This window comes from Phoenix dactylifera, chromosome 2 (genome assembly GCF_009389715.1).
Source record: "Phoenix dactylifera cultivar Barhee BC4 chromosome 2, palm_55x_up_171113_PBpolish2nd_filt_p, whole genome shotgun sequence".
NCBI classification, from domain to species: domain Eukaryota; kingdom Viridiplantae; phylum Streptophyta; class Magnoliopsida; order Arecales; family Arecaceae; genus Phoenix; species Phoenix dactylifera.
In genome coordinates this window covers 11,455,632-11,465,772 of record NC_052393.1, presented here as the reverse complement: position 1 = coordinate 11,465,772, position 10,141 = coordinate 11,455,632, and the positions used below count along the sequence as shown (strand labels likewise).

The 10,141-nt window shown below is 39.9% G+C and overlaps 1 protein-coding gene across 1 annotated transcript; it reads right to left on the bottom strand.

Moving 5' to 3' along the window:
- Positions 1-2,189: 2,189 nt before the first annotated feature.
- On the bottom strand, positions 2,190-4,320 carry LOC103708483 (B-box zinc finger protein 20-like). The gene is made up of 3 exons (XM_008793423.4): positions 3,337-4,320; positions 2,816-3,259; positions 2,190-2,715 (listed from the first exon to the last, which is right to left on the bottom strand). Exons 1-3 carry the CDS (start codon positions 3,535-3,537, stop codon positions 2,506-2,508), a joined length of 855 nt encoding a protein of 284 aa, XP_008791645.1. The 5' UTR covers positions 3,538-4,320; the 3' UTR covers positions 2,190-2,505.
- Between the last annotated feature and the right edge of the window lie 5,821 nt (positions 4,321-10,141).

Here is a 10,141-nt window from a genome sequence, read left to right as displayed (position 1 = left end):
ATAAGCTCAAGTTGCAGGTAGTATTGTGACTCAGAGACGAGGTGTTGTGATCTTCTCTGGATGGTTCAGAATCTGGGTGGTAGGGTTTTGGTACTCCAATGTTCTCCTGGATGTGCACTGCTTTGGTGGCAGTCATCTGCGGTCGGCCTTGTGTTAACCATATCTAAGGGATCAGCTTTAACGTTTTGGTTGCAGCACAGCTCTCCTGTCGTACACCCTTTTTTTTTTTATATCGGGAAGGCGATAGATTCCTAACTTATCGGACATGTGGGAATTTTTTTATTATAAAATTGAAAATTAGGATCCAAAAAAAATCCTGTTAGATGGATCCCAGCCCTCACATGAGCTGCTAGTGTCTCTCCATTTTAAAATTCTGGTCAGAGTCATCACATGATAAACTCTGTAGCAGAGGGATGGGTTACTTGATGGGACGGGAAGGCTCAACGGTTTCAGAGTAGACTCTGGCTTATGTCAAACCTTCATGCATGGTGATGCATACAGCATGGTATTAGTGTAGAATCTACAGCCATGAAGGGTATCTCTTTCCCTTTTATTGTTGAACAATGAGAATATAAAATAAAATTAGAGACGAGCCAGCAGAAATCATCAATGGACAAGCGATCAAGGTTTGATATAGAAAACCCTAATGGAGAAATATCACGAGATCGAGTCTAGATCTTCACCATCTCCAACATATAATGGTGTTCTTCTTAGTCAAGGATCACAGTATCAAGTGAATATGTCTTGGATTACAGTTCTATCTTGATCACTAGAGGCTAACACATCAAGAGAACAATTCTTGGATCATATGAGGGATTATTCACCATGCAGAGATGGATGACAATGTAGAAGGCGCTGAGGTAAGTTCACTTGGATGGAGCTAAGAACTATAGCCTTGGACTTGTAGATGTGGCTCAACAAATCCGGTATCTTCTCCTCTTTGCTTTCTTCTTCTCTTTCCAAAGCTATGGATCTTCTATGGCTTCCTTCATCAAGGTTTTTGGTAGGAAGAGACCCTCCCACGGGAATGGAAGGGATCTCTCAACACTTTGCTCCAATCCCTCTCAACTCTATCCAGCCCCCATGGCCTTGGATTTGAACGAGGGGCGGCTCTCCTTAGTGACGGGTGTATAGAACCTTTTTTTCCTGTTCAGGAGTCAGGAGACAATTTGGAATGAGAGCTTTTCCATTCGTGTGAACCTGGCCTGATGAATGATACACGGGACGCATCTTCTCATGAGGGATAAACCCAACAGGTTGTGTAAAGGTATTTTGAAGAGCTAGAACTTTTACCATCCATGCGCGCTCAGCGGTTACTATCTCTACATAATGGTGCTGTATGAAACTGTGTAAAATTCCTCAAGTATGGTTTACTAACAACTTTGTTCACATCCTGATTAAAATATAGGGCTCTGTCAATCCACCGGAATTGAAAATGAAACGTAATATCTGTTCAAAAAATTGATTTTAGTGGCTAGTTCTATAATTTCTGTTCTTCTGCCTCAAATAATATGCTAATGCGTTCCAATTTCAAAGATTGGAGCTTATCAAGTTGTAACTGTATATCTTAAGTAAAAATACTATTAGAAATTTAATAATTTCTTGCAAGATACATTTGAGAAAGTTGTATTTTCATGGAAATATGATTTCCACATTTCATACAAAAGTCTTTCTCATGAGAAACATGGAAAAGTTACTTTACCATGAGGTGAGAATCACTCCATCTTTATTTTTTCCCAAAAAAAATTCTTCAGCATTAAAAAAGCATTAAAAACCTAATTTTTATTAAGAGTATAATAGGAATTACATATAACTTTTTCAGAAAAGTGAATAGTCAACTAAATTTAAGCACTTTACAAATCTGTCATTTTTCAATGTTTAACTAAATATGCTAAAAGTACAATCCGAAGAATTTTTTTTTAAAAAAATTATATTTGTAGAAAAAAATATTTTTTGCGAACCAGATGAGTATACATCTGGCATTCGGGGATACACACGCACGCGATTGGTGGATGATCATAGAGTATAAAGTATGCTGTCAATTCGGTGCCTTTCATCGTCTAGCAAACTTGGCTGATTCTCTTGAAAGAAATATGTGTCCATACAGCTAGCAATCAATCAACCCGTCAGAATCATTCACCAGAAACGAGAGAAGGTAAAAAAAAAAAGAGAAAAAAAAAAACATTCAGACCGAATTGTTAAGTACCCCTTAAGTAAACAAGCATTATTTCTTCCACAATCCTTCGATTATTTAGTAGCTAAGCATACACCCCGTTATGAATTACAGCTCTGTTTTCCTTTGTTTCTTTCTCTAAGCACGAGGAGGAAAAAAAAGTATCACGGAGAAAAAAAAGTATCACGGAGATGAAAGAAAAGCGAAAAAACAAAAAGAGAGAGCAAGCTTCCGACATCGCAAATCGTTCAGTGGAATGGAAAGGGGGAAAAAACGGCAAGAAAACCCCTCCACAAGCCCCGGGGGGCGTTCCAATGAGCGCGCAAATCCCTTCACGAGTACCGGACGGCAGTCCTGTATCTCTTATTGCCGTGCATCTGGGGCACCCTCAAGGACCCTTCGCTCCCCCGCTGCCGGCTAGCCTTCGACCCAACAAATCCCTGGAACCAGTGCCCCGCCCGGTATTCCACAACCGGATACTTCGCCTGAGGAACCCAAACGGGCAGTCCCTCGCCGCCGCCTCGTAACAAATCCCCGTTTACCTGCAATCAACCCGACCGCGCCCATCCTCTCAGTCCAGCGGACTTGCCGCTGATAACAAAGATACCAAACCAAGGAAAGGAATCAGAATCATAAACGGACCTGAGAGAAAGCATCGGCATCGGCATCGGCATCGGCGGCGGTGGCGTTGTCGTCGTCAGTCAGAAAATCCTCCACGTGCCATCCGGGCAGCGTTTTTATCAAATACTCCGAGATACTGCTGCTATTGCTGCCGTCCACGGCGGCGGCCCTGGTGGTTGTGCTGCTGCTGCACGCGGCCTCCTCCTCCGCTGCTACGACTACAAGATTGTCATGACTCTTGTTGCTGCAGTTCTCGATCTTGACGTCTTTGTCGTTGCTCTTATTATCCACAAGCTCTGCCTCCGGCGGTGGGGCAGATGGGAGAGGGGCGGGTGAAAGCCGGACGCCGGTGAGGAGGAACCTTGTGTGATTCATGGTGAGGTCATTGGCGGTGTGGATGGGGACGTCACAGTCCCTGCAGAGGATGGCTCTGTCCTCCTGGCAGAAGAGAAATCCTCTCTTCTCCTACGAGACCGAACAACACCTTTTTCAGCCGCTGGACCGAGTCTTCAATACAAAATTTGAGAAAGGAAGCGGCTCACCTGGCAGATATCACAGAGCGGGGGGGCCCGCGGCGAAGAAGAGGAGGGCGTGGGATGGAGGAGGGAGAGGCGGCGGTGCTTCCCGGCGAGCTTGTTGGCGCTGTGGATCCGGCGATCGCAGGCGTCGCAGAGGGCGGCCTCGTCGGCGCAGCAGAAGACCGACGCAGCCTCTGCGGCGCAGACGTCGCACTGTATCTTCATCTCTAATTCTCTTGCTCCGTGCTTCTTCTTCTTCTTCTTCTATTCCTCTTTGCTCGTAGTGGATAGAGGGAAGAAAGAGGAGGGTGAGAGCTACATACGTGATTGTGAAGGATGGGGAAAGGGGAGGAGAAGGCTGCTTATTATATCGGGAGGACGACCTTCGGGCGGGTGGAATAAAATAAACGATCCGATTTGATTGCTTTTTGAGCAAATCTAACCAAGCAGCAAGAGGTCAAAGCGAGACGAGAGTGGTAAAAAAGAGGAGGGCTCGGACAACCCTCTCACTCCGCGGAGAATCCACTGAATGAGTGAAATTATGCTCTGAAACTGACAATAGCCTGCCGACGACTAATATAACGGTTAAAACTCGTTACCGCATTGGTAATGCATATGCTCGGCTTTCAACTCTACCGGGGCCGACGGTTGGAGGGTCGCCTTCCTAGTAACTAATAAGAGAGGAGAAAAAGCTTATCTTCTTTTCTAATGAGGTGTGTGTGGACCATTGTTGATCGACTCACTTGGAAAAAGAGAGTTGGCATTTGAATCAGAAAGAGAAGAAAAAGATTGCTGGGCTGATGTAACCGAGAAATTATCTCCTACACCTGGCCAATTATAATTGTTGATTTTTATAGTAATGCATCGAGATACGAGAGAGACGTTTGTTGAATAAAATTTACAGAAATGAGTGGCTGTAATTGGTGGTGTGCATGGTCGAGTGGTGTATGCCGTGTATGGGAACTACCTCACCAGCTTTCTTATCGGTCGAGGAAACATAATGTCAAACGCCTTACGTGCACGCTGATGGGGATGTGCTTGGGGGACCTCAGGACTGGTGAGTAGGCATCTTTGGAGAAACTTTTTTTTAATATATCCATGAGATGTTTACTTATCTGGGGGGGTAGAAGAATGAGTTTTTGCAAGTTTAGAAAAAAGTCAAGATCCTCTCTATGGTTCATTCTGGGTTAAATCGCTTTCTATTTTTGTATTGCCCAGTGAGAGTCGAGTGAACGAAGCCAACATGTCCGGCTTCTCTGGCCATTCCTTCTCGTGTGATACATGGATGACATGTACATCGATAATTCTTTGTTGTAAAATAGATATCTTGATTGCACTTATTTTCTACAAGCACTTTGACCATATTTTAAGCATTCTTCGAAGGAGTCCCATCTTGAAGTCTACATCCCCCCATATTAATATTACCTAGGGCAAAATCTTCTAGGATTCCACTATTGTAAACACAGAGGTATGACCACCAAGGTAAAAGAAGGTCATATGTGGGCTCTCTTTTGAAAATATAATTATATCTAAATTTGCATCCAAAGTGAATGAAATGTTGAGAAGAGGAATTATACTAGTTTTTGGAGTTGTAATGATCATTTGATGGGAATAGGAAAGTTTAAAAAAAAAAAAAAATGGAAGCATGCAGTTTGCTCATATGATGCTTCTTAATTTTTTCCCCAATTTTAATTTATTAGAAAATCAGATGTATAAAATCATTAGGCAACAATGACCCATTCAGTAGAGGACTATAATTTTGAGCAAGGTGGCACGGTAAAGTAAGCCTGTCTTTTTAAACACCCAAAGCATCGATTCAGAACCTGGATTGGACCTCAGATTTCTTAAGAAAGATATAAAAAAGTTTATATTGTTTTGACTGTAGACAAGCTACAACGAACAATTCACAACGTTTCTAACAGAGCTGCTAGATTAAAATCAAACTGCCAATCCCTTATTGCAAGCTTTCATACATAAAAGCAGAAAGGAATCCATGGACTCATACAAGTCTCTCTCTCTCTCTCTGTCTCTGTCTCGTTCTCATGTTAATTATCCATTACTGTGGTAGCAGTTGGACGGGCACAGGAAATGGGACAGGTATGGGGTCGGATATCAGACAAAAAAAAGAAGCATGGGCAGCTTCTGCCCTCCAAGCTAGCATAAAGATAGGCCCAAGCTGCCATCTCCCCTTGTCTTCCTTGTTACACTGCACTTATAATAAAGAAAATTAGTATGAGCACTTTCCTGTCCCCCCTTCATCTCACCGTCTTTCGCCTCTATTCATTCAATGGAATATTAAGTTGACTAGCTTGCACCGAAAAGCTGGGCAAATTATCGAATCTGAACCCAACCACTCCAATTCAAACAAAAGTGCTGTGCAAATTTTTCATTCAAATTGCTCACTCCATGCGTGCAAACCAAGGACTGGACATCAACAATTCAAAGAGAAATGGCAAATAGCGAAACAAGATCCATCAGCTCTTCATACTCCCAGCTGATACTGCCGACCCTTTAAGTTTTGGCCACTTTCCGAAGTCCAACGTTGTTTCGAAAAATTAACAAAGCAGGAATCTACATGTGATTCGGCCAAATAGATCTAGTTTTTAAGTTGATTCAGTGAGACCGTAAGAGTGGCTCAATGTATCTGGAGACATAAGGCAAACTTACTAAGGAGGATATATATATTTTTTTTCTTTTTTTATTTTTGAGGCCTTCTTTGCATTGGGCCGGTCTAAGATGGTTTTTTTTTTATTATTTTTTTTAAGTTTAAAGTGCAATTTTGTCCATAGATGCGGATTTCTTTGCTCTGCAAATCACAGGCAAGACTTTTCCATCAAGATGACATTTTTTATCTAAGATAATCACAACCATTTTATATAAATGACAAGCAAATCAAATCCTCTCATGTGCAGGTGCCCATACCATGCTCCTAGCAACATAACCTTATCATCCCCCACACCTAATTTCATTTAATGCCCTCCAATAATGTGGCACACAATGATAGAATAATCAAACAGAGCCCCGCCAAGTCATCTTTATCAATTATAATTGACTAAGGAAAGCCCCACCACACCCCTGTAGAAACTATATTTTATATGGTATGCACCATACGGCAGCCATCTATTTTTAACACGATATATCGAGATGAGCACTTAATGAATAAAGTGTACAGAAATGAGCTGCTGTTGATTGGCAGTATATAAGTTCATATAATGCAGGCGGTGTAGAATATTTTTTTTTTCTTCTCTTCTTCTCTTTCCTTGAGATACCTTCGATTCTTGTTCATGCGGAGGCGACAAGCAAATCAGAGCTGGATTGGTTGAAGTACGATACCCAGAAGGTGATGTCGGGCGTGCTCTCCTCGGTCATCCAGCGCTTTCGCGTACGAAGTCGGCAACCCCTAAGACCTTCCATCCAACCACCAAGCATTCGCATCACGTGCCATTATTTCAATTTCAGAGGTCAGACTTTTCCCACTGCCGCTCATCTTCGTTATTTTCGGGTTGCACACTTGTTGCTTCCGCGTTCTCTTACGGAACAGGACCATCTAAAATAGCTAGTCATAAGATATTATTTAGATTCTTTAGTTCTGTATAAATATTTAAGATTTACCCAGTAAATAACCGATGTAGGACTAAACATACGCTCGCATGGGTCCTCACATACTTCTTCCGTTTAAATCCCGACGTCCTTGTCAGGCTAAAAGTTCAAATTCATTCAAATCTAATCACGAACATTACGATCGGCTCGTGGTCAGTCCTAACGGATCCGTGCTGCAGTGTCCCCTAGTCCACATAGGTTATGGATTGGGTCCACTCTGACACCATTTGTAACAACCTAGGACCTCACCCGAAATGGCCAGCTGGAAGATATTATTTGGATTTTTTGATCCTATGTAAGTATCCAATATTTATGCAGTAAATAACTGATGTTGGACTAAACACACGTTCGTACGGATGCTCACACTGTGAGTTACCATTGTATATATGAAAAAAAAAAAAGTGTACATATAGAAATTGGGGAAGGCATTGATCCATAGGCTGCATGTTTAAACCGTGGGGGCACCCAATGACCCAACGAGGGAAGGGTCAAAAGTCTCCGCCTTTTTTCTCTATTTTTATTTCTCCTGAGAGAGACACCTCGTTGATGCTTATAGTCTTATGGACGAAGGAGTGCGATAGCTGCAGAAGAATTACCTAATGGTCTACAGTTGAGGAGACCAGGGCAGTTGGTATTCTACAGTATCATTGAAAGAGAGTTTAATTTTATAAATGTTTGAAAAATAAGAATTATACTGTATGGTCTTTAATCCTACATCTATGATGCATATCTCTGGAGATTTTTTCAGCAAGCTAGGCTCCACCTTGCATATTACTGTAGACTCGTTTGGCACGAAAGTAGGGTCAATGAACAAATAGAGAGATACCTTATATTTAGTTGAAATTTTTAAAGAAGAGAGATAGAAAAATAACTTTTCTACAGAAATGAGATGGAAAAGTTTAATTCCCACATGCTGAAAATTAGGATAATTTTTTTTTCCTAAAAAGTGTATTTAAATCTTTAGATAGAATTGAGATAAGTTCTTTTTCTTTATTAAGAGCATAATAAATATTTTACATAATTTTCTTAAGAATGTTTCATCAAACATTAGCCATTCTGCAACGTGCTACTTTTTTATGATTAACCAAATATGTAAAAGTCACTTTTTCAGGTATCAGCTTTCCAAAAGAAATATTTTAGTGAGGAATTTTTTTTTTCATAAACCAAATGAGTTCTATAATGTTATCATAGTTTTTTATAGAGCTATTTTTAGTAAAGTTGCAGCTTGAATGTAAGAAAATTCGTCTTTCAAAGATTGTCAAAGTTTATATGGGCTTATAAGTTTGCAACCATTACATTAATAGCGCAGAGCTATTTTATCAAAACAATAGAATTCCGCTCCATCATCAAATTGAAGAAACGGAACATAGATCCTAGGGGGAAAATCAGGTCTGACAAGATCTAGGTGTCTCCCAAATTAAATCAAAACTGTTAGGATATTCGATTTACATCTGAATCTGTTCTCTGCCCACCTAACAATTGGACCGAGTTGATTTGGCCGATCCAGTAGTGATCGTGTCAGGTAGTGATTAGATCCAATTTGGATGAGTATGGATTAGGACTGGATCTGAGTCTCAACTCTCAAACAGGTACTATTATTTAGGAAGCTGCTTAATTAACCTTACATCTTCAAAATTATTTACAAACAGAGTAACTTCAAAGTATAACTAATAAATTTTAAAAAATGTAAGGGATAGCAGTATAAAATTTATATCATATACTTGGGAAAGCCATCGGGTGCAATTTGCATTGAGTTGGAGTCGGGTAGCGTTTATAGATATCCATGTCATGGTAAATGCATTAGGAAGGGCAGATCGCTCCTTAAGAAGGATCAGGACTTGTTCGGTGATTCAATGCCATGAACTGATGCACATGAGCAATCGTGCACTTTCGAATTTTAAACATAAATGATGTTTTTTTGTAAGAATTTGCTTAAATAATGACGGAACATAGTCTCTCATCATTTCGTTTCTGTTGTTACTTAAGATTTATTTGGTTCGTGGGAAGAGAAGAAAGAAAAATATGGTCAATAAAAAAATAAAAAAATCTATCTGTATTTATTTGGTTGAAGTTTTTTTTTAAAAAAGGTAGAAAAATAATTTTCTTATAAAATAAATTTTCATATTTTATGGAAAAGAAAAAACTATATGAAATATGAAAAAGTTCAATTCTATTGGCTGAAAATTAGAGTAATTTTTTAGTTAAAATGCCCTTAATTTTTTTTTGGATAAAATGAAGTAAGATTTTTCTTTTTATTGAGGGAATAGCAGATATTTTATATAAATTTTTTTTCAAAAAAGAGATGTTCAACCAAATATATTATATTTTAACAAGTAATATTTTTTCAATGATCAACTAAATATATAGTGAGAAAAAATTATTTCATGAACTAAATACTTTCTGAAAGGCACAAAGTTTCGACCCATCCTTGCTTCCTTGTCCGCCTCTTGTTTTATGTTCACTCTTTTTATGGAAGGACATGTTCCCAAATCTTCATGCATTAGATTCAATGCATATTGTCTTCTTTCTTAGTTTGCTGATGATGTTACCATTTTCACATAAAAAAATAATCGGGATGAGATGACGTGATTGGCACGATAGAATTTCTAAAAAGGAAACAAATGCAAACTTTGCCCTTTTTCTTTTGTGTTTATTATTTATATAAAAAGATATTACTGGATATGGTGGGTACCTCCTTGTTCGTTGGCAATCAGATAGTTGAGACCATGCAGTCTCCAACTTGTAACAGCAAACTTTGTAGAAGATACCATGAAATATATTGTATAAGCAGAGGCTGTTTTGATTTTTCGTATTCCATGCCTACATTTCTAAACATATCTGGATCTAAAATATTGTATTTGTAGATGCAAGTGTTTGTTTGATTTAATGCAGATGCTGCGTTTGGTTATTTAATGGAATTGCTTTGACTTCTTGAGTAATACCTTGACTCAAATCTTGAAACTGCGAGATGTTTGTCCAAGAGGCAGAGATGGAGGAGAGAGAAAGAGAAAGTGGAGAGATCTGCAGGGGTCGGACGAGAATGGTGGGAAGAGAGAATATGAGAGCGGAGAGAGTTGGGAGGGAGAGAGCTAAAGGGAGAGATAGAGAAGATAGAGAGCATAGAGGAGGGGAGAGAGAGCGAGAGAATGAAGAGATCAGAGAGAAGGTAAGGGAGAGGGATAGGGTAGAGAAGATGAGGGAGAGCGGGGAAGAGAGAGAGAGAGACAAG

Excerpts from the sequence above, each read along its gene's own strand:
- LOC103708483 (XM_008793423.4), bottom strand. The coding sequence starts at position 3,537 with ATGAAGATACAGTGCGACGTCTGCGCCGCAGAGGCTGCGTCGGTCTTC. Across the intron at positions 3,260-3,336 it reads CGCTCTGTGATATCTGCCAG|GAGAAGAGAGGATTTCTCTT; the intron begins GTGAGCCGCTTC and ends TCGGTCTCGTAG. Across the intron at positions 2,716-2,815 it reads ATGCCGATGCTTTCTCTCAG|GTAAACGGGGATTTGTTACG; the intron begins GTCCGTTTATGA and ends GGTTGATTGCAG.